This window comes from Gallinula chloropus (genome assembly GCF_964237585.1).
Source record: "Gallinula chloropus genome assembly, chromosome: 19".
Lineage (NCBI taxonomy): Eukaryota > Metazoa > Chordata > Aves > Gruiformes > Rallidae > Gallinula > Gallinula chloropus.
The window spans coordinates 4,634,125-4,658,018 of NC_140104.1; the positions used below are offsets into that span (position 1 = coordinate 4,634,125).

The following is a 23,894-nucleotide window of genomic DNA, read 5'->3' on the forward strand; positions in this document are numbered from 1 at the left end:
GCTGATCTATGCAAAACCCAGCTTTGAGGCTTTCTCTCAACCTTTGCAGAAAGTTAGCCTACTGGCTTTCCTTTGCTAGGCAGGGAAGAGCCTTGCTGCCTCTCAAAGCCACTCTTATGCAGGGCTGTGTTACCACACACCTCCACTTTGCAGTATGTTTTAGTTTGCAGAGCCTGAGGAGTTTTCCATGGCTCCTTCCCTCAGCTACATCTAGTCTGAAATTCAGTCTGCTTTAGACATCTCTCTCCTGTTTTTCTTTTTTCTCCTCACAGCTACAGTTGCTAAAGTGATTGACAAATTTGAGGATGAAACTGCAGATGACATTTTCCCTGTTGGGGACATACGGAAAAAAGCTTCAGCCTCTCTCTTGGAAGCTGATAAAAGGTACAGTGGAAAAGCTACATCTCGCAAAGCCTTGCAGGAGGAACTCTGGGGAGATGCTCTGTCTGAAGATGGATCTGGTAAGAAATCTCATTTCTTTCCCCTTTTCACTAGACTACTCAAAACTTGATGTTAGCAAAAAAAGGTGTGACCAAGTGTAAGGTGAGGTTCAGAGCACTGGCTGAACGCTGGGTGGAGGAGAAGCTGATCCCATTTTTAGGCCAATGTGTCTTGGAGACTGCAAGTATAAGCAGATTCTCATTTAAATATGCACATAGCAAATTCTGACCACCTTGTTTGCTCATCCTGTTACTGCTTCATGGGAAAGCTGAGCCATGGATCTCCTCATTGCTGCAGATAACGTGAGCTGAGATTGTGTTGTGGATGTAGCTAAAATGTAACGTTGTACACAGATAAAACAGAGTTTGGAGCTCCAGTAGCCCAAACCTGTGTCTGTTGATGATGCATTTTGCAAAGTGGCACGTTTTTCTGGTAAGTAAGTAACTTCTTTCTCTTAATTATTAGCCGAAGAAGCATCAGATGAGTGGTACAGTGGCAGTGAAGATTCAGAAGAGAATGGCAGCGTAAGCAGTAAAACAAAGGAGAAGCCCAGCAGTGCTGGCAGTGACCAGGAGGATGACTTGGAAGATGATGAGGAGGTGGATGTCTCTGTCAAGGCCAAGGCACCAAAGTTCAGCTTCCAGAATATCACAGACTTTGAGAAATTTACGGAGGGGATGGATGATGTTGGAAGCGGTGAGGGAGAAGATGAAGATGATACCAGCATGGAAGAAGGAAGTGATAAGGAGGAATATGAGAGTGAAAACCATGACGCCGTAAAGGAAACCAAAGAGAGTGAAGACGATGGGGGGGTGATGACGTTCTCCAAAGGACAAGAGGCTAAAGAAGTAGAAAAAGGAAAAGCTGTGAAGAACCAGCTAGGTTTGTGCATGTTCACTTTGTGGTTTTGGCAAGACTTTCACCTTGCTGACAGTGTAGATACTGGCCTTGTTGGGAACTGCTTCAGCATGTTAACATGCTGTTAGCACCCTGCATATGCGTGCTACAGCAACTCTGGTCATCTGCAAATGTTCTGCCAAATGTGCTGTGCAAACTGGTGTCACTGCTGATACAGAATCTCCTGTACAGAGTGTGTGTTTATCCACTGGCTTAACTGAGCCAGTACTGGATGCATTTGTAGTATTGGTGGGGATGGGGAATTTCTGGGCAGTGATGCTTCTTTTCAAACCGCTTCTGTTTCTTTTCAGAATGTAATACGGAATGCATTTGCTTCTTAGCTGTCCTGTTAAACTTTCAAACCTCCATTTGCAGAATGACCTTTTAAACAGTAAGGGGAAAGGGTGTGCTTTTTTGGTTTGGGTTTTTTTATTGGTGGGTTGCAGAATTGCAATCAGGATCATAGGATGGGATGTTGCTTTGTCCAGGGACACCTTGTGGTACCGATTTTGTGCTGGGTGAATGCAAAGGTTTGTCCTAACTAGGACTAATGTAGCCCAAAGGAGAGTGCCTGTGCTCTTAAAACAACAGCTCCTTCATGAGGAGCAAGTGCTTTGGCTTGCTAAGTAACTTTTATTTTGTCTTTGTTATAAAGCACTGTGGGATCAACTACTGGAAGGCAGAATCAAGATGCAGAAGGCGCTCGTATCAGTCAATCGCCTTCCACAGCCGGATACTTACCCAGACTTCAGGAAAGAAGGTGGACAAGAGTTTGACACTGCTGTTGAAAACTGTAAGAATTCTTCAGTCTTTCTCTTTTGGGTAGGCTCTGCCTTAGCCAGGGTTTTGCCTGTGTGGGGAAGTGCTAATAGGAAAGTGAGGGCTTTGAGTTGCATGTGTGTAGTATTAGCTGTTTGTTTGTGTTGCCAATTAATCATTAATTAGATGCTGTGCAAACAGAAACAAAAATGTGTCTCCTACCCCAGAAAAACAAAATGTCTCAAATCACCCATGTCTATGTTTGCCTGGGTGATCTCTGCTGGTGGCCTCTTGTCACTTGTCTGATCTTGGTAAGTCCCAGCTCAGGTCCTGCTGCTGTGTCTTGTTCGTGTGGGGACTGAAGTTTGCTTATCAAATTCAAGTTTTATGCTGATGCTTAGAAATAACTGCTCTGGGTATTGCTGTACAGTGTGGAGTTGGGATGCTGCTTTGTCTGGAGGTGCCTTGTAGTACCAATTTTGTGCTGGGTCAGTGAATGCAAAGATTTACCCTACCCAGGAGTAAGGTGGCACAAAGGAGAGAGCCTATGGTGTTCAGTCAGGGGCAGGTATCTCTTCAGCTTGGAGCTGCTTCATCTGTTTATTTCTTAAGATGTATATTAATGATGATGTGATCTGATGAGGTTTGTAGTAAATGCTCCAACATGGCAAATACAGTGTGCATGCTCCAGCTGGTAAGTGCAAAGTGCTCAACTTCAGCATGTTGTGAATCTATTTAAGTTTTAGAATCAGACACCTTTTTACTGGCCTTAAGGTAAATGCACAGGGAGATAGTATGGCTGTTATGTTATCCTTAGGAATAAATACAAACCCCTGCAAGCATCAGTTGGGGGTCTGTTTCTCCCTGACATGTTTGTTATTGTCTGCCAGAAACTAAACAGATGACAATGTTTGTACACAGATTGTTCTTTTTTTTTTAATCATATCTCTAATCAGAAATTAATGAACTTCATAGGATTTTCTTCCAGGGATTTTGAATAATAAAGGTAAGACCAGTAGCACTTTAAAGCTTGCCAGGTTGGTTATCCCTTTCCATTTCTTCTTTTCCAATCTTGAGATACAGCTTGCTTCCCAGAATGTTTCAGCTCTGTAGATGAGGATCCCAAGAAACCCCCTTGTGTAAATCAGTGGGTAGAAAGTGCTGTAATGGTGTCTTCAGCCTTTTATGTTAAACATCAGAGACATCACCTGAACTGTCTGGTGATTGTATATTCATGCAGCCACACATGTGCCAGTGTGTACAGGCTCTAGTGGTAAGCTGTGCATCGAGAAACTTTGGCCTGGGCTGGCACAAGTCATCTTAGAATGGGATTAGGAATTTACAGCATCATCAGACTTGACCCTGAATCTCACCCCTGTGCCAAGATTTTACTATCTTCTTACACCCAGTCTGAACACGGCAGCTAATCAGCTTATCTGGACTTAGAGCAGGTGAGATACTTTAAAATATAAAGTTAGCTCTGCTGCTTTAAATGAAGTGATTAAGGAAAAAAACCAGGCTAACTCCCAACAATACTAAGCTGACCTTTCAGTGAAATGCATGTTATTAATGTATTTAATGAGATGCAGTACAAACTGCACAAAGCACCGTGTTTCATTACAGGTCTAAAATGCAATATCATTAAAGACCTTTAACAGAAACAATGGTTGACATTTTGATATTTCCCATAAGCAAAATACACCCAAAGAACAAGGAGTGTAATACTGTACATGGTACAGTGGGGAGGTTAATCTTTTGGTTGTCCAGAAAGTGAAAGGAAAATCCACTGTTAATAACTGTTCAGTGATCCCCTCCCAACACTCTTTTCATAATCTGGGTGGGGAAGTTGCAGTAGTGTTCCCTGATGCTCCTGATAGCCTGGGTTTGTGTTCTGTGCTTCATCTGTGAAGGCAGCAGGAAAGTAAAGCTGGAGTGACCTGGACAATGTTAGCAGAGGAAGCGCTTGACTGGCAGATGGAAAGTGATAAACTACTACACTAGTTTAGTGTTTTCTGCTGTTCTCTAAGGGACAAAGTTATATTTATTTATACTTTATATTTTATTTATACTTCTTAAAATCTGTAATTGTACAATAAAGTAGGTTACAGTAGTGATTCTGATGAGCTACCCTTGTCCAAAGTAGCTGTGTGTCACAGCCCTGCAGGGATGCTCTTTCCAGAAGTTAAAGTGCCAAGCAGGAAGTAAGGAATAAACTCTGAAGTGTGGATCTTATGAAAGACAAGGGATGTAGTTGGCCTTACATGGCAAAGACCCATTTCTTTATTGCTTTGCTGTGTTGGGCCCTGTGAGAGGGATTCCTGTCTAATCAACAGCTAGAGCTTTATCCCTGGGCAGTCTGAGCCGTGGTACATCTGCACTCATGGAGCTGCTGCCTGTCAGTTTTGGGGGGTGAAACTAAGCCCTTTCTGAAAATATGCATCATAATATATTTAAAGCTCTTTTGTAAATCAGTGCACTTGGATTTAGGTGTGTGTGTGTGTAAATCTCACCTCTTATAAATCAGCTTCCTATATAGTTTTTGGCTGATCAAGTGGTTTAGTGGCTTCTATAAGAAAAACTTTTTACTTGATTCTCAACAGTGATGTAGTGGGCTGGGTAAACACTTCTGGGCTCCTGAGTTCTTGTGCCTGTTACATTACCAGCTTATGGGTAGGATCCCATTCCCCAAATGGGAAAAATTAGAAGAATTGTGCACAAGAAGGTTTAAAGATGAGCAGAAGACAGGACTTTGTAAATACTGAATTGAGGCAGGTCCCTGTATGTGACGTGCCTCAGCCTTGGACAGGGTTTGGGATATCACATTGACGTTGTTTTGGACTGGATGATACTCTCAGGGAAACCTCAGCATTCCCTTCCAAATCCCCAGAATACATTTGGCATGCTTTCATCATCCTCATTGAAGAGGAGAGAATGATCTGGTGTTCCAGCTGCACAAAGCACTTGGTGCCAGAAATCTGGACTCAGTGTAGACCGCAGCCTGCTGTGAGCAGGGCACTGAGAGCTTTCAGTACCTGGCTCTCAGGTCCTGGAAAGCCCCTCACATCTCTGAAAGCTGTCCCAAGATGTTTTCAGTAGTTTATCCCAAGTCCTCCTGTTGCTCACAGGAAAGAGGATTTTATGGTTTTGAAATGGGAAAAGGTCCTTCCTGTATTTGCCTCTTTGGTATCTCCTCCATGTGACAGCCCCTCTGTGCAGCCAGTGGTGGTCCTGACACTCCTGAAGGGCTTGGGTATAATTGTGTTAAAGAGGAGACAGCAACCTTCTAAACATTTGCAGTTTTAAAGCCAAATCTGAGTGAAAATGGTCAGGTCGTGCTTGTTTTCCAAATTTTGAGGTTGGAGGTTACACAACCTGAAGTGTTTAATTTATTATTTTTGTAATCTTCTATGATTTTTTTTTTTAATGATACAACGTGCCTTGGACAGTCTTGGATTCCTGAGATCTCAGGTTCTGGTGGATGATTTACTGCAAAATTGCTTATAAATTGAAGTAGAAAATGTTTTGCAGACCTGGCAGCTTTCAGGCTTCACACCCATTTGTCACCCAGCATTTCCCTTTGTGTATAGAACAAGAATTAATTAGGCTGCACTGCAGGAAAAGTTTATGGCCATAATTTATATAGGATGAATTTCTGTTTAAAGAGACAGCATTGCTTTGTTTGCACTGTCTTACTTTTCCTTTCTTTTTTTTTTTAATCTTTAATTATATTCCAGATTTTTTTTTTTTTCCCTGTCACCCTTTTTACATACAAATTGGGAGACTAAACTGTGGTCACGGGCGCTCATGTTTATTCCCTGTTTTGCATCTGTGGAGAAATTCTGAGTGCTTTTTAATACTGAACCCACAGTGGCTGCTCTCTGAATGCAGTGCAGGCGTTTCATGTTTAATGCACTGCACACGTGAACTCCCACAGCTTCACGTTTCTGAGGTGCCGCTGCCTGGAGTGGTCTGTTTCTCCAAGATACATTTGTATTCTCTTGCACCATATCTCCCAGTCTAGTCCAGGGCTTGAGATGTTGCCTCTGTTTGGGGTCTTGCACGTTCAATTAATGTTTTTCATAATCAATGCAAGTCAGAATTTGCAATCTGCTCCTGATTTGCACATTAAAGAGACCCATTAATTAAAAATTCCAATCCCTGGCATGTTCCCGCAGGATCCCTGCATTATTTACATAGAAAAAGAGTGCAAGGTGCAAGTTTCTGTGCTGTGTCTCCTCGCAGATTGCATGCCTGCCATTCATATTTTTATGTCTGTTTTCAAGGGGGAGGAAGGTTAGGAGTAGATCTCATGAAAATGTCACCAAAAATTACCTCAAGGGCAAGAAAGAGCTGAAGGAGAGGTGGAAGCAACATTAGTGAAGCCACATCTAGTGTCAGGAATTAAACAGTTCCTAGGTTTGGGGCTTGTTATGTTAAATCTTGATAGAGTACAAGGAGAAAAAAAACCCCACAGCTAATTGGGGGCCAAGGGGGTAACAAGAGCTTGAAGAAGTGCTATCTCTCAATCGACACAGGCTCAAAGCTGTTGTGCTGGGTAGCTGGGCTTCCCCAGTGCGGTCACGTAGCTGTGTTCCTGCTATTTGAATTACTTTCTCTATAATAAATTCTGGTTACAAATACTAAGCTGGGATCGTTTCAGTGAGTAGTACTTTATGTTCCACAAAAAGAGCTGGGAATTCTAGCTTTTAAATAGCATAAGGTGTTACTTTCAGTTTTAGTTGGCAAGATGAGGAGTTAAAAACACGGAGACCCAGGTGATGATCTTGCAGGAAGCAAGGTACTGATAGAAATGGCAAGACTGAGTAGTTGTGTGTGTTTTTGTATGTGTGTGCTTTCACTTTCCCAGAGTTTGGTAGTTCCCTGAAATGGAAACAACTGGCTGCATTTTTATGGGGTTTTTTGTTTGGGTTTTGGGGTAATTTTTGTTATTCATTGACTCCATGTGTCAATGGATTAAGAGAAAATACCAGTATCCCACCTTTCTATTCTTCAGTCTAGGCTTGAGATGATAAAATATCGTGGAGAAATGGAGAAAATACTGGTTTTGATAAAAGGTAGATACATGGGATGTGGTTTTGTTCACTGAAGGAACAAAAGTGGGGAGCACGTGTGAACTGTTAAGCTTTCTATAGCTGCGGCGAAGTTATACAAAGGTTTGTGATCACTAAGAAAATAAACCTGGATAAAGTGAATCAGATTAAAAAAAATCCAAGTAAGTGCTCCATGTGCTTGCAAGGCCCCAGGTTATTCCCAAACCTTCCTGTGTCATCAGTGATGTGGCAGCAGTGAGCTCTTCCTAGCACCGATCTGAACTTTACAGCACAGTGCCTTCCCTGCTGCTAATAGATACAAAATTGTACACAGGTATTTTAATTCTGCTGAAACTGGTGTGTCTTTTCTCAAATTACAGTGATGTGGGGATTTTAATTTGAGTTCTCTGTATACAAATATATCTTGGTTTCCTGATTGCTGTGGTGTCATTCTGGATGGTTCATCCATGGACCGTCTGTGGCCATGAGCTCGTGGCATCCCATCCATGCACAGAACACAATCCCTCTATTTCCTCTTCTCAAGGAGGGTGCAGTACTCAGAAGAAATCTCATTTTGCCTATCATACACCATTTCTGTAGCATCCCCTCTGAAATCCCTCCCGAAGAGCTGTTGCATTGGGCTCACTGTCACAGAGGTGAGTTTATATTGGAGGCAGGGCCTTGAAGAGTGCTGGCTGGGGAGCGATACGGCAACGTGGAACCTTGTTCACCCTCTGAGCATGCTGTGCTGGGGGCTGAGGGCAGTAGAATAGTATATTTTGCCTCTTGGAAATCAGTTAGATATAATGACCAGTCCTTTTTTGTACCTTCCCAGTAGTGCTCCTTGCAGCCTGTGTGGTGTTACGGGTAGCGCATTTCTTTGTGGCTTCTCTAGGGATGCCATTCCACCTGGACACGGGAAATACCACTTGAAAAGAGGTTCCCAGTCCTGCCTTTCCTTCTCCATGCTGTGTTTCTGCTGAATGTTAGAACACATGCACCTTTTATGTTCATCAGTATGTGTTTTAAATGGGGTGCTGTGAGGAAACTTTATCCAGAAGACAGACATGGAAAGATGAAACAAGGGAAACGAGCGTGAACGACATGCAAAGTTTGCAGGAATCAACTCTCTATTCATAATCTTACTGTGGGCAGTTTCTTCAGCTCAGAGTCAGTTCTGGATAACTTACATTACTCATCCATTACTTATTCCCTAAGGTGTTCTGGGTCTGGGGTGCAGCTAGCCAACATTTGCTATTTAATCTTACTGAAAAGCAGAGATAAAAGGAGCACTTGTAGAACTCAGGATTTGCCCAGGACTGCCCAGGGTGGGTGCTGCCTTCTGAGAGATGAAGGAGATGCTGACTTTTTGTATTTCTAAAATGTGCAGTTCAGTCCCTATGCTTCAGCTGACCCCAAAATGTCTCTTTTCTGGGGTGGAAATTGGTGCATTTTTAACAGGTGTGCTGGTAGAGGACTCTGCTTCCACCAGGAGCTGTGTGGACCTTTATAATAATTGCCGGTTGGGCTCTTGGTACGCCAGGTTGGTTAACTGCTCCCATGACAAATCTCTGTGGCTTGTGACTGAACAGTACATTTGTGGACAAGGCTTCTTAAGGATGTGATTAAGAATCCCACTTATATTCATTGCCAGCAGGAGACCTCCAAAGATGCCATGTGTTTCCTGGTTTTACATTCTTGCATATTAAACGTTTCTGTATGAATGCATCACGCTGAGTATCTTTATCTTCTTCTGGGTTGGTTGTGTGATAGTTTGCTGAAAAGAGACTCAAGACAGAGGAAAAGATTCTGTTTAGTGTCTGGTTAGCATGTATTTGTTTACATGTCCTGAATCTTTTCATTAGAGGATTTTTACTGGGTTCTGTTGTTGTGATTCCCAGTCTTTAAAGAAAAATGCCATAAACCCAGAAAAAAAACCCAAACCATTCCATGCAACATGTAGGAGAAGCTGATGAAGCATTGACTGACTTTGGGTAAGATCTAGTCTGCTTTAGGTACTGGAGAACCTGTTCCACTTCCAGTTAGAGAGGATGTGTCAGGCAAGGCATCCTCCCGCTCTGATAGGCTCACCCTCTGCCTCCCTCCTGCCTGTACCTGTGTGTCATTCTACACCTCTGGATAGAGGAAAAACTCAGGTGAAGTGTGCTTTATTGGCACAGGCTTGGGATTTTTCAGAGAAACCTGAAAGAATCAGCTTCCAGTAATTCCAGTCCTCCTTTTGTTACCATCTCTGTTTGTGGATCACTTTTAAAACTCCAGTGTACCCATGTGTCCATCTGGAGATGATAATGTGCGAATACAGAGCAGGGTAGGTGTCATTGGGGGAGTGGGGGAGGAACTGAGGCACAGGCAGATTACAGAGTTTCCAGAGGCATAGAACAGTTACAGGATTAATTGGTGCTGGGCAAGATCACGGGCTTAAATATATTCTTGCTTTGAAGATTTTACTGGGAGCCTGCACAAATGTGTGACAGCAGAACTGGGTTTCAAGCTTGAGTGTAAATTATTGTGATCAGATCTAGCCCACTTAAAACTGGTAGTTCATTTTAATTGAATTGTATTAGTCTAGACACTTTATGAATACAAAAAAAAAAACCCATCGTGCTTGTCAATTCATGCAGTGTTGAATTTGATTTAAATGGCTGTGGATGCAGGTGTCCCCAGATCTCACCTTTCCTCTCTGATCTAATGAAGAATTTATTCAACTCTTTTTGGGACTGAGCCAAAGCCTGTTGACGTTAATGAAGACTTTTCCCTCAACTAGAATAAATGAATGAATCAGAGCTTTTTTTGGGGTTGGGTTTTTTTGATATTGTATTGTAATGATCTAATGCTGTGCAGAGCTTTTTGGTAAGGACTGGGGTCAGTAAGGATGATAAGCTGCTGAGCTCATGGGTGGCCATCCTGTGTACGTGCCAGTGAGTGAAAGGGAAGAGATATGAAGTGAGAAGCTTTAGACAAAGGCTGAGGTCTCGGTTCTGGAGCTCTGTTGTTGTTTGTGTGCATATTTAGTTGGGTAATGGGGAGTGTGATGTTTTGTGCATGGGCAGGATTTGGGCTGTGCAAGGTACCAGGCAAGTGTTTTGTGGCTTGTCATTACTGAATTGTTCAGAAACTCTGTGTGGGAGGTAGTGAAGTGCAGGATATTTATTTAACATGCAGTTCTGGGCTTTTTTTCAGAACAAAAACCCCTACTCTTGCCCTTCCTCAGTGAATGCCAAGGCTTCTAGCTTGTAGTATTTAGTCTTTTTGAGCAGAATTTGTGTCTGCTTCTCTTGTATCAATGGGTAAAATTGAAATGCTCCCACTTTATAGGTTATCTCCATAGCCATACGTGGTGGACCCTGCTGGCGATTGAGCTTTATTTTAAAGCTTGCCTTAAATTCTGTTCCAAGGAATGATTAGAGAGTCCATAGTTGTTGACCTGATACACCCGAACTCAGGACTGTTGGATTACACCTCTAAACACCATCAAATTGGTTTGTCTATGCTTAAGTTTCCCAAGACAATTAATAGCTAATTAAATTGAGTTTAGCTAAATACTTGTGCCTGTTAGTCTGTATGCTCCACAAACGATGCAGGGAAACAAAGGCTTGTAAAGCATCTGGAGAAGCATGTGCAAATGTCACCTAACTCGGATTAATTGGCAATTGGTTACCTTGAGATGGAAACTCAGTGCTTGTCATGATAAATGTAATTAATGGCCTGGTATTATATGGGGAGGTCAGTCTAGATGGGCTAATGTTCCCTTCTGGCCTTAATATCTAGATAACTATGAAATTTCACATTTCTTCTTCCTTTCTCATTCTTCCATCTGTACTTGGGGATTCCTGCCTGGCAGAGACAGGAATGCATGCTGTCAGCTTCTTGAAATTTACAGTAATGTAAAACATCAGGTTTTATAAATCTCATTTTTACAAGCCCCGTCCCCTCCCTGGTTTGGGCTGATATCAAAAGATGAGGGCTGAGGCGAATCAGTAGAGCATGAACTTCATGGAAGTGTTTCTCTTTCTCTCCCTTCTCAGCTTCCCCCCTCCCCCAGTCCCTGCTAATAAAATCCTTCACTACCAAGCCTTTTATTCTGTTGTTGCATCTAGTTATTTTCTTTACTTTTAGCAAACTCATCGATGTCTGATCCTGTTGTCCTTACTGTCAAATGCAGTAAAACGCAGTAAAAATAGAGTGAAAGGGCTAAATCGAGCCCGTTCTGTAACTCCTTGGGAGTCAGCTGAACCGCTCCTGTGAAAGGGGGTTTGCAGCATTGGCTCCTTTGTGCTGAAGGAAGACAATTTTCCTCTCTGCAAAGGCTTTTGCATCATTTGCATTCCAATGGAAACCAGCAAATTGGGCCTTGGGTAGGGAGCAGCCCTTTTTTTTATCGCAATCAGCAGAAAAGTCAGCCTTTTCCCTACCATCCTTTGGTAAAATTCCACAAACTCCTGTGTTTTGGAAAGCGTGAAGGAAACATTTCTCCCAGAATGTCTTGAGAGAGAACCTGGACAGATGTACAAGTGCTTTGTGCTGCGATTCAGCTGAAGTCTGTGAGAAATGTGTACGTAACTGCACCACCTCTCAAAAAATCAGCTCACACTCTGCTGCCAAAGGGCTTGCAGCTAGCCTGCAATTTACTCCAGGCCGGCTCTCAGAGCTGCTCCTATGCTTATCAGTAGCCTTTAATTTCTGTGCCATCTTGAGTTTGGGGGGCGCAGGGATATACAGCAGTGCAAATCTGAAGAGAAAGTCCTTTCTGCACCGTGTTTTTCCTCCTAGGATCAGTTGTGCAGCAGGAATTAGGGAAGAGCTGTTGTCCGAAGCCCCGTGTTTAAGATGCGATACCTGGAGGAATTCCCTCCTCCTTTTCCTGGCTGGTAAAGCTGCTCTGCTGTTGGGAATATAGAGCGAGCTCCAAAAGTAATACTGACAGACTTCAGAATTATGATACACTGGAGCTCTGGCGTAATTCTTTGTTGAAGAAGTTAGAGGCCTAAAATGTTAAGGCTTATTGTTATTCTGAGTTGATAATCTCTGCCTTGCTTTAATAATTTTTCCTCATGCCTGGATAGCCTGCGAGTTGCACAATAATCACTCACACAGCTTTGTAATCAATGCCCAAAGTAATAGGATTCCGCTGGCCAACGGCAATTAATAAATTTGTGTCTTTTTTAAAACACTAGCAAGTCGGGCCTGAAATACGACTGACTGGCTTTCCTCATTTGCATATTTATTGCAGTGGAAAAATTCTTGCCGAATGATTGATGTTGAGCCTGCCTCTTGAATTCCAAACAGCACATTATTATGAAATGAAAAATGCCGGCCATACAGTTGATTAAAGTTGAAGACAGTGGAATCGGTGTTTTTTAAGATTGTGGGAGAATTAAAGGCATATTTTAATAGATGTTGACAAGAAGTGAACTAACAAAAGCAAAGCAAAGGATTTGCTTGAAAAGATTTAATCAAACGTGTTTCTTGGGGGATTAATTGCTGGGGATGACTAGTGCAAGTGGCTGGCTTGTGGATTTGAATGAGAAGTATTGTTCTCAGGCCAGCGTATCGAGTGCCATTTTGACCTGTAGTTTAACTCCTGTCCCACAGTCGTTTGAAGGGAGGGAAAATGTCCCCTCTTCATCTGAACGTTGGGATAAACATCTGTACCTGATAAAGACACTTTCTGTTCTGTGCAGCTATTAAAATTAAAGAGGTTTAATTCCTCTCCTCCTTTGCTATTTGCAGAGTGTGAGCGGCGCACAGAGCGTTGCGCCGGTGACACGGTCACTTCACGGTGGCAAGGGGGAACTCTCCCAATATTTGGCAGCTCAGCTTTTGCTCTACATGCCCTGTTGTGGTTCAGACGCCAGCATCATTCCAGCTTTTCTCTGGAAGCACTCCCTGCAGCCCGTGGAGGTACAGGGAGGATGAAAAAGCTTGCATGCCAATGATACTCCTCTTGATGCCAGACCCTCCAATTTAATTGAGAGGAAAAAGCAGTTAATTTCCAGCTCTGAATTTCAGACGTGTCCTCTGCGAGCTCGTACATCACGGTAGCGATGCTCCCGTTTGTGTACGGTGTGTACACAGTGAGGGGTGGGCAGCATTGTGTAGGGCAGCGTGGCTATGGCACTGTCCCATCCTGCCCTGCAAGGGGCTGGGAGTGCGAGATCCTTGGGGTTGGAAAAGACCTTTAAGCTCATCGAGTCCAACTGTAATGTGCAGTGATAGAGTGAAAATCCTGAGAGGTTTGCCCCAGTTTTAGTATTCTGTCCCTGACCATTGTACTCCAAGTCTGCCGGATAGATGCTCTGGGGTCAGGCGGGGAGGAGCCTTCCTGGTGGAGCAGTTTTGGGAGTCCCACTGGTTGGCTCTCTGTGAATACCTTTGAAAGCCTGGCCTTGAGGCACCGGCTTTTTCCATCTCAGCGTGAGGCTGCTCCCTGCTGCTCCGCACCAGCTGCTGCTCTCCGCAGCTGCTTGGCAAGATGAAATGAGACCCCATTTTTAGAGGTCACGAAAGAGAGCGCAGATATTTTTCTGCGCGGGAAGCCGCCTTGCTGTAGAAATGCTGAACATACAGCCATGGCTGAGCACAGAAGCCATCGCATCCCCGTGTCCCTGTCACAGCAGGGCTTGGGTTTCAGCAGCAGTGGAGGCACAGCTGCCCATCTGCCTGGGAGAGGGGCTGGTGGGGCAGCACCTGGGACATCAGCACCCTGCAGCAGCCAGGAGCCACCCCACACCGAGGGGATGCCAGCGGCACGGCCGGTTTGTCCCTACCCTTGGCATTGACAAAATTGATTTTTGAGGTTTGAGAGCAGTAGGACAGATTTCATCTCTGGTGGGTCTCCTGACACTTTGATACATAGCAGTGCTATCCCTGAACAGAGCTAAATACTCCAGGGCTACTTTCTGACTGGGTGAAGGGATGTATAAAATGAGAACGTATGAGAGAGTATTAACAGAAAGGCACACTTTGATTTACTGATACTGGCTCCCAGCTTTCATGGTGGATTGATATGCTGTCTGCTGGATCTGGAACAACTTTTTCACTCCTGTACACAAAATAAAGGGGCTCCCATGGACTCTTAAAAGTGACTCTTACAAGTTAGTGCCTCACCACAGACACTCCAAGCCCCGTTTAAGCTGGAAGTTATATTCAAACCACGTTTGCTGTGTTCTTGAAGTAGCTGCAGATGGATCCCACTCAGCATCCTGTTTTCTTTCCCGAAGGGCAGCTTCAGAAAAGGTTTGATGGAGGGAGGGGTTGTGTGTTGTCCTGGGGTTAGTTGGCCTCCTCTACACACAGAGTATGGCTTGCTTTGGGGATTTCAGTTGCTCATAGTGAAATACTGTAAAGGGATCCGGCTTCTTTTCTTTCTAAGGCAGTGCTGAGCCACCTGTCCTCAAAAAACCCAGGCTGGACATGCAAAAGTAAGTTCTGAAAAGGAGATAGTTTCAAGATTTTTCTTACTAGTGATGTATGGCCCAACGTTAAGGGTGTCAGTTGTGATGATGGTGTTGATACAAGGTAGAGTATTTACTCCAGAGCATCGTGTAAGGGAGATGTAGCAAGCTGCTGACAGAGAGTGGGAGAGAAGGGATAGGAGAGGCACAGGCTGGGGTTAGCTGGGGCAATGGGCTGTGCCTGCAAAGTCAGGTCAGGAGAGCTTTACCTACTACAACTAGCTTTTGGAGACTGCTGCTTAGTGCACCAGACTGGGATGTGGCAGCTGGGGGGATGTTTAACCACCTGTAGTTGGCTGAATGTGATAGAGCAGCACCCAGAAGTGATGCTGATGGCAGAGTTGGTGTAGTAGCTCTGGGAGAAAGCCGTTGGCATCAGTACCATCCCGTTGGCGACTCAGTGGTGGGAGGCTACTTGGAGCTTTAACAGCATTGTTTTAGCCTTGCCCAGTTTGTGGTGCTTGGTGTCGTCTTCATCCCGAAAGCTTTAGGAACTGGAAGTATTTGGGGAGCACATAGGGCCTAACACAGCTTGTGGCAGCAGGAGGCCCCAGCTGCATGGTCAGGGCTGGCCTTGCCCCTGCTCTTCGAAGCAGTGCCGGCTTTGTTCTGTGTGTGGAGCAGGGAAGGGAGCAGGAGCTGCAGGCCTGATGGTCACCATGTGTGAAAGCTGCTCCTTGGCTGCCTTAATGTGCTTGAAAGGTCCATGTTTGTGACTCTTTTCTGGTTCATGGTCCATTTTGGACATTAGAGCAGCAGGGTTTGCATCCTACTTTTCTTTGGAGCGACACGCTTTACATCTATGAAACGGTTTTGTTTTACACTGCCTTGGCTCACACATGGGTTTGGTCTTTTCCCCAAAGCACTCGGTGTAAAGGCGGACAAGGGCAGGGGAGGAGAGGAAAGAAAAGCTGAAGAGGGAGAGAAGACTGGGAAGAAAACAGTCCCTTCTGGAATTAAACATGAAATGAATAGGGCAGGGCTGGATGGGAAGAGGGCAGGGGAGGGTGGCTCTTGGCTTCTGAAGTTGAGTTTACAGCACACTTAAGCACCCAGCAGTAACAATGAGAATGCCATCCAATAACACTACTAAATACACAAGAACTGAAAACACGGAAATTACCCAGCTCTGAGAGGCTCCCGATGAAGCCACTGCCTGGAATAATTAGCCCTCCCACCTGGTTAGACGCACGGTCCTCGTCGTCCCTGCCCTCTCCATCCCCTTCACTCCAAATAAAATTGCTCCCCATCCCCACTTCTGTTGGGGTCTGTATCTCATAGCCTGGGGGAGCTGGAGCCTGTCTTTATTTCTTGCCTGCTTGCCGTGGCCCTGATATACCCCAGAAGAGCTGGAGTGCTACTCCAGTCATAATTGACAGGATCAAAGCCGCCTGGGGTGCATTAGCACTGCTGCCGGAGGATAGGCAGCGGGTAGAAAATAAACAGTTTCGGAAGCTCTGGGGACGTTTAGCTGTTGCAGGCAGTGGGAAGGATTTTGCTGCTGTAAGCTGTGCATTCAGACTGGGGTGGGGGCACTTTGCTTTTGGAAGTGATGCTTTAGCAGCAGACACGTACAACAAATGCGTTTGTAAGGGCTTTGTGTCTGTTTGTCTCCTGGAATTGTTTTGATGCGAACACACGCCTGTTTTACAAGTGTGGCAAACCTAATCCGTTAATAGGTTTATATAGAAGAGTTGTCAGAAGGTATCTATAACGAACCGTGGGCCAAGGGAGGATGAGTCCAACAGCTGATCTGTGACAGAAATCTTAAAGCATCTTCTCCTTGACATTCCTGTTACTGAGGTCAGGCCGTAATTTATCTGAAGATGGTGACAACTGAGCAATATCACAGTGGTAGCACGCATGAGATTGAGACCTCTGAATGTCTGGGCTGATTTCTGCTTGCACTGTCTCTGTCTGGGTGATGAAGATTTGCTGTTCACTCTACCCATGATCTCCATGTCCTCCATTTAAAAAAAAACAAACCACTAAACCCAACAAAAAAAAAAGTGGTGAAAAGTTCTTTCCATTGTTTTATATTAACTGCAAAGAAAGAAATGGGTTTGGGAAAAACTTCCCATTAGCAGAGGGAGAGGAGGAGAGGAGGGTACCAGGGGGAGCTCTGGGGAATGTCCCACCACTGTGGTGTTCCTCCTGCCCCATGGACAAACCCTCGTGCTCTCATGTCAGCTGTAGCCCATGAGGATGCTTGTTCTGTGTGTGTGGGGAGGGAAGCCAACCCAGTGTGAATGTATCCTGCAAGAAGCCAGATCCTGAAGCGGGATGGTAAGTTCCTCCACGCGGTGCAGGGTTTATTATCCTTTCTGTGGTGCCTCTAAAGTTGAAGGCAGTACACCCACGTCAGGTAAATACAAATTAATCTGTGTAAAGTTCAGCTCAGGTTTTCTGATAGAGATGCACTAAGTGTTTTACCTGTACGAGCTGACCCGGTGATTGATGTGTAGCAACGTACAGGGAGAGTTTGTGTAGGCCTAGACAAACACTTGTTTTATACCAGGGCGTTCTGCAGGGAGGCTTGTTGGTTGCCACAAAAGAACTATTTTTAAAGAACAGATGCTGCAGCAGTGCACAGTTAACCCTTCCCACTGTCAGAGGCAGCCGTGGGTCCTCGGAGAACACATGATCATTGGAATCTCTGGATGGTTTTCTCTGCATCTGCGTAGATAGAGGAGAATTTCGTCTGTGAAAGCCTTTGGATGCACAGCGTCAGATCCATGTTCAGGATTTGCATCTGCAAGTACCCTGGAAAGCAGCTGCTCATCCCTGTAAAACGAACCTTCTCACCATGTATTGATGATTTTGCACATCTCTCCACCCCAAGCTTTCCTAAGGATCGGTGGGCCTGCAGTTCTGCTTTTCTGACCACCATTCTCTTGTAAACTTGCCAGGTCATTGTTTTAAGTTCCCCCCTCCCATTGATCAGATCTTGCTACATTTAATTTTACTTACAATCTAATTTCTTACACCTCCTGCGTGGTGAGCACAGCGGCACAGAAACCAGCAGTAGGCACAGCCCTGCGGGAGTTCGGTTTTGCTTCTTGCCTCCCCTCCTTCTGCTCCCTTTAACATGCATGTTATGTACAGAAAGGAAAGCCAGAGATCACATTTAGAAGGGTTGTACACGTTTTCCCTTGTGTCCCTTCGTGTTGTTCAGCTGGAGCTGGCCTCTGGTGCAGAACTTAGAGTAGAAGAGAAGTGAGTTAGTCAGCAGAAAGCATTGTCATCGTGTGTGTGTCATCAACAGTACTTGCTGCTTGGATATGTTAATCCTTTAGGCTCGGCAGTCTCAATACTTGGTGATGAAACATTAGATCAGTACCTTCCCGATGTGCAGCCGGGCAGATACCGAGCAGGCAGCCCTACCTCCTGTCCTCCCTTTATAGGAAAGGATTGTCCTTTCCCACTGTGGTGATGTTTGATATTAGCAGCTGTAAATCAGTTTGATGAGAAAACCACTTCTCTAACTGATTAGGGAAAACCGGTTAAGGGGACATGCAGTAGTTGTGGCAGAAATACAGATTCAGGATGAGAAACTAAGCACTGCAAAGCCAAGTCTTCACTGAAAGCGGGGATCAGCGGGAAATTGTCACTTGTGTCTCTTGTTCTGCAGGTTGTAAAGCCCTGGAGGCATTGCTGAAGGTATTAGTGGACCTTCAGGATGAGCTGTTTTATCAATACCCAGGCACAAGGCACCTTGTAGATGGAAAGCAGTCAAAAACCGAGAGGTAAATATAAAATAAGACCTTTGTGACTCCTTTGGTCTCTGAGTCTCCAGCAGACAGGACAGTCCTTCCTGACCTTGCTCGCTCTCTGCTGTTCTCTCAGTTGCTGTTGTATCTGGGTGACAGACACTCTGGACAAATGACCACTTGAATTCCTTCTGCCAGAGTCTGTTTTGTAATCTTTCTGATAGCAGAGGAGGGGTAAACAATGGGTCTTTTGCCATAAATATCACTGTGGTGTGTAAGAAGTGTGGGCGGTTGTGGAGGGGCCGTTGAGAATTCATACATGTTTCCTTTGAGACGTATAAGGTGTTTAGTCTGGGTATTTTTGTTCTAGTGATGATGAAATCCCTAGCAGTAGTGATGAAGAGCAAGTGGATAAGGCTCAGGAGAAGAGGAGGAGCCTGCCCAAACGAAAGCTAAAGCTAGATGACTACCCGGAATTCCTCGCCAAGCGGTATGCTGACTTCAGGACCTATCGGAACAACATCCTGCAGAAGTGGCATGAAAAGACAAAGCTGGCATCTGGCAAAATGGGAAAGGCAAGTCTTTGTTGATGTGTGCTGACATGCCTATTGTGGAGCAAGTTGATTTGAAGGTTTCATATCGTGGATGTTCCAAGTGAAGCTGAGAGTTACAGTGGCAAGAATTACAGAGGAGGACACTTTTCCCCAACCTAAAATGAGTTTGGAAAGAAGCTGAACCCTCAGATTTCAAAGTCTGTCTTTGAGCAGATGGGTGGGGAAAAAAAATTCAGGGGCAGATGCTTTCCCAAGTTTTGAGCAGAACTCTTGGGTAGCATTGGTGTTCTCCCACCCAGACATCTTATCATAGCCAGCCTCCAGCAGCAGGAAAGCTCTATGAAAATGCCACTGTTGCTGACCAACAAGCTGCTTGTGTATTGTAACAGAACTAGGGCCTTCTGTGGCTCTCCTCCTCCGTGAAGTGTACACTTTAATACAATGGGTAATCAGTTCACACGAAGATCCAGGGTCTCCTAACATCTGTGAGTTAGTATCAATCATTGAGAAGTTCATCTGAACCAGAACAGCAAAGGCATTTTGTTAAGCCAGGCGTCGGTTTGCCTCAGGTTGGGAAGGGAGAGGGAAGGAGAAACAAATAAAAAATCCTATCAGAAATCCCTGCGACGAAACCCAAACCCCCTCCTCTTGGAATGCTGTCTGCTTATCCACTGACATGGAAAGATAGAGGAACATTGCTGCCTTGAGGAAAAGCTTTCTGCATTATCTGACACTAGTTAATGTTGTTGCAGGGTTTCGGTGCCTTTGAGCGTTCAATCTTGACTCAGATTGATCATATTATGATGGACAAAGAGAGATTGCTCCGGCGGACACAGACCAAGCGATCAGTGTACACAGTGCTGGGAAAGCAGGAACAGGAATCTCATCCAGTCCCTGAATCTGTGCCTGAAAATTCGGTAAGGGCATTTTGTTTATATACCTCGTCCTGTAGCAGCAGCGAAACGCTCAGCGAAACAATTAGCTGGGGCCTTTTAGCAGGTAATACTCTTGTTTGTGAGAGATTTATGAAGGAGATATCTGAGTGCTGATTCCTGTAATGTAATGGCTAAGAAAAAGATGCAGGCATTTCCTCTCCAGTTTTATGGTGTTTGCATTATCTTCCGTGCTGGGTCTTGACAGGGGATAACAAGGTTTGGTCTGTGATTGTAGGGATTGATGCTCACTAATTCTGCTTTTCGAGGCTTTGACTGCAAAACTTACTCTGGAGTTTAGAATCTTTAACCCAGAAAGTCACTTCTGAAATCATGCTGCACATAACCTACAGAATATGTTAGTAGTAAGTGTTATTAATTTAGTATTTAAGAATGAATAAATACTCAATTCTGAGAGATCCTGTAGAATTACTGCACTTGCAAGATATATTTTTGCCATTACATTAAAAATATCTGTAGTATTTTGCCAGAAAGACTTTGTGCAGTCCTATTTATTTCCCAGTAAAGGTATCATAAATCTATGTTGGCATTGGCAGCAGTTCTGCCTTGCCTTCAAATGTATTCCTAGTCCTTAAAACCTTGTTATGTTGGGAGCTTTTCTTCATTCCTTCATATCTTTGAGTGCGTTTACAAGCTGCTGCACGTGATGTCATCAGAGTTAGGGACAGAAATACGCAGACGTGAGCTTTCAGTATTTCCTCTGTGCTTTTAGGAAGTCCTCCCTCCGTCGGATTCCAACAGGCACCTGAAGGACATAGATGAGGAGATATTTGATGATGACGACTTTTATCACCAGGTAGGTGATGGTAAAGCTCTGTTGGAATTACAGCTGTGGTTGATTTTTAATCCAGAGCTAACTTGATCCGTCCTGTGCTCTGAATTTCTTTGAGCAGTGAGACTCGGTCACCTGTTTCAACATCCAGAAAATCTTTGTAGATGCCTTGGAGGACTTTGCTCTCAACTTCTGCTATGTTAAACTTGCACTGTGGATGTAAACCTCCTGCCATGGCTGGCACTGCTGTACTTGAGTGAGTCAGGCGGCAGGGTAAGGTTTATCCCAGTTGTTCTTGCAGGTGAATGTTGCTACACAAGAGAAAAATTACTGAATTCTCTAAAGGTGACTGTTCTCTGTGGGTAGAGTCCCATTTTGAAAAACAATTCGAGTAGATCCTCAAAGCACCTAAGTTACTCTCATCTCAAACTCCATCATCTCATCTACCCGCTGAATGAAAAAGCTGCAGGGCTTCTCTAGCGCTTTTCTTGGAGCTGCGCCAGCTTGGATTCAGGCCAGTTCTTTTTATTTGCAAAATTCTCAGAAACAAGGAATCTGCATCCAGTGCAGTGGAGACTGCAGCTTAGGGAAACCTTCTGTTTGTCATGTATTTAATAAATGACAGTGCTGGTTTTATGAAATACTGAAATTGCCAGATATTGAGGCATATGAGTCACTGGAAGTCCTCCTCCAGTGCTCAAAAACCCTAGTTTTGTTCTGCTGATCCACAGAGAGCTTTAACTTCAGGACTAACCAAATATTATTATATCATTAAAAAGGCAGAAATTTCTGAGCTGAATAGTTATTAGAGTGGCTAGTAAAGTGTTAGGGCTGGGGAAGAGAGCTGTTGCTGGTGTGACTGTGCTCTGATAACTTGTTTAACCAGAAGCATTTGCAGACTTTCAAAATTCGGGGTTTCATGTACAGAGCCAGGACTAAAGGTGATTAAACAGGTGGATTACATCAGTAATTCTTAGCTGCATTTGACAGATAGGGAATACAGAGAACTTTAATGCTGCCTTTCTTTCCCCCTCCAAGGATGTTTTTAAGACACTTCCAACCCTACTGCTGTAGATGCTCAAGAAAATTTTTGCAGCAGACCTCACCTAGTGCAGAGTAAGGATGATTTGAATATTTCATGGTTGTGAGGGATCTCCTGAAGGCATCCTGCCTCACAGCCAGGATTGTGTTCTTTCCAGGCTAGCTCCTCTCCAGGCTGTGGGTTCGTTGTAAGAGCATCTCTGCTGGAATTGCTTTGGATTGAGCAGCATCTCTTGGGCAGGTGAATATGCTGGGTTCATCTGTGTAGGCTCTGAGATGGAGATGGGAGAGTTCCTGTCTTGCTGGCAGCTGTAGTGGAAGAGGCCAAATCTGTAAGGCAGTGAGATGATCCTGAGGTGGAACATGGGGTCCAGGTAAAGCAGAAGCCCAGCTTTGGGGGCCAAGCAGACCCTAAGGACACAGAACAAATTAAATTAGTACAACAAAATCTTGAAGTGATGGAGGAGAAATTGCTGTGATTGACAATCCGCGTCCTTGTGCAGAGAAGGTGCTTATTTGCCATGAAATGCTAAATTTGTAAAAGAAAAATAGCAATAGATGAACGGCCCATCTTTCCATCTAATAACTTTAACTTCGTGATTCCAGAAATATGACTAGTCACAGCTTAGCTTTTCCCCTCCCTGGTTAATTGGGGTGCTGGGGTTAATCTAAATTAAAACTTAAACTAATAGAGGTCATTGAGAGAAGAGAATCACCTGAGTAAAACAAATGGGTCTGCCAGGCACAACTGTATCTTGGCCATTTCCCAAGAGGGAAGTGGCAGCAAATTGGAGTTGTTTCAGCATTGGGTAGAGGTGAAGGATGGGTGACACCGGTTTAATGTTACGGCACCTCCGGAAACGTTCCAGATTGCATTCCTTGCTGTACCAACTGCTGCCTCCTGCGCGCAGTGAATAGGAGCAGGACCAGCCAGCAACATCTGGCAGCACAGCGAGGAATGGGTGCAACTTTCGAAACCCCATAGACTCTAAATATGGTGCTTAGCCTGGTGGAGGCTTTAATCACTTACCACTCTTTGGCAGCGGGCTACGACAGCTTATCCTAGCCTCGTACATCACACACAGACATCTGCTGAGCCGCGAGGCAGCTACACATTCATTTTCCTTTCTTGCTTGTTGGTTTTTTTTTTTTCCCTTTTTTTTTCCCCCTTTTTTTTTTTTATTCCCTCCCTCCTCCTCTCCCTCCCTCCTTTCTTCCCTCCCTCCCTCCTTTCCACCCTTCCCCTCTCCTCCCGTCCCCAATATGCTTCTTGGGAGAGATGATCTGTAAAGATTACTGCTTCATTGTGTGCAAGTAATTGCAGGGATGCCAGCCCCTTGCCAGACACTGCACAGCACCTGTTCCGCTGACCTGGTTAATGTCTTCTGTTGAGTGGGATTTGGCAGAGATTGGAGCTGAAGCCAATTCAGTGATAAGGCTAAAGAAAATGGCTGTATGTTTTCTGTCACCTCCCAATTAAATTGGTTTCATAAAGTGCTTTCCTTTATTTGTCAGGGTGGTAAGCTGGAGCTGAACATTGCATTCAGGAGGGGTAGAGTGCATTACAATAGAGTGCTGACAATACAGCGAACGTGTTTGCTTTCAGATGGGTCATAACTGTGCAGTGCTTTTGTGATTGTGTGTGTGGATGTACATGTATAAATAAACTGGTTCTTCAGGAGTAGTCGGCAGCAGCGTCTCTGGTTGTTGGAGCTGACCTCTGCACCTAAGACTTATTGCACAGTGTATTTCAGTGGCTGCTTTAGTCTTTGTATTTAAATTTCAATCCAGACTTTTTTAGTATCATTTTCATTTTTCTAAAGGTAGTGATTAGCTTCTCTTGATTACTGCTTATGGTTTATTGAAGGTAAATGGTCTGATAAAGGACAGTGGGAACCAACTTCTGGCTTTCAGAGTGACATTAAGCAAGTAAAAAGGAACGAGATCTGATGAATGTGTGTGAGCTACTGGTAACAGAATAAGTAGCTGTACTGTCCTGTTACAGGTTAGATACAGAACTCTTCAGTGACTTTGTTTTTCCTGTGGAAGAACAATTTTCTTGTCCAGGTCTTGGCATTCTGTGGAATTCACTGTTTGGGGCTGGTGAAAGTTTATGACGATCCAGGATTTAACTCTGCTCTGTCTGTTCCTCCCACTTTGCCTTCTCTTGTATTCTTCACTTGTTTTATCAGCAGTTATAATGGTTATTGTGGTGACCCATGTTTTATGGTAATGTATAGC

The 23,894-nt window shown here is 44.4% G+C and overlaps 1 protein-coding gene across 1 annotated transcript in view; it reads left to right on the top strand.

Moving 5' to 3' along the window:
• The window catches only part of AATF (apoptosis antagonizing transcription factor), a gene marked incomplete at its 5' end in the record, with an annotated part of 52,561 nt that overhangs the window by 2,170 nt on the left and 26,497 nt on the right, over positions 1-23,894 (top strand). The window contains 7 exons of the mRNA XM_084272808.1: positions 273-461; positions 907-1,323; positions 1,994-2,131; positions 18,255-18,369; positions 18,704-18,908; positions 19,640-19,804; positions 20,553-20,636. Coding sequence (XP_084128934.1) covers positions 273-461; positions 907-1,323; positions 1,994-2,131; positions 18,255-18,369; positions 18,704-18,908; positions 19,640-19,804; positions 20,553-20,636 — 1,313 coding nt within the window. The remainder of the gene's footprint in view (positions 1-272; positions 462-906; positions 1,324-1,993; positions 2,132-18,254; positions 18,370-18,703; positions 18,909-19,639; positions 19,805-20,552; positions 20,637-23,894) is intronic.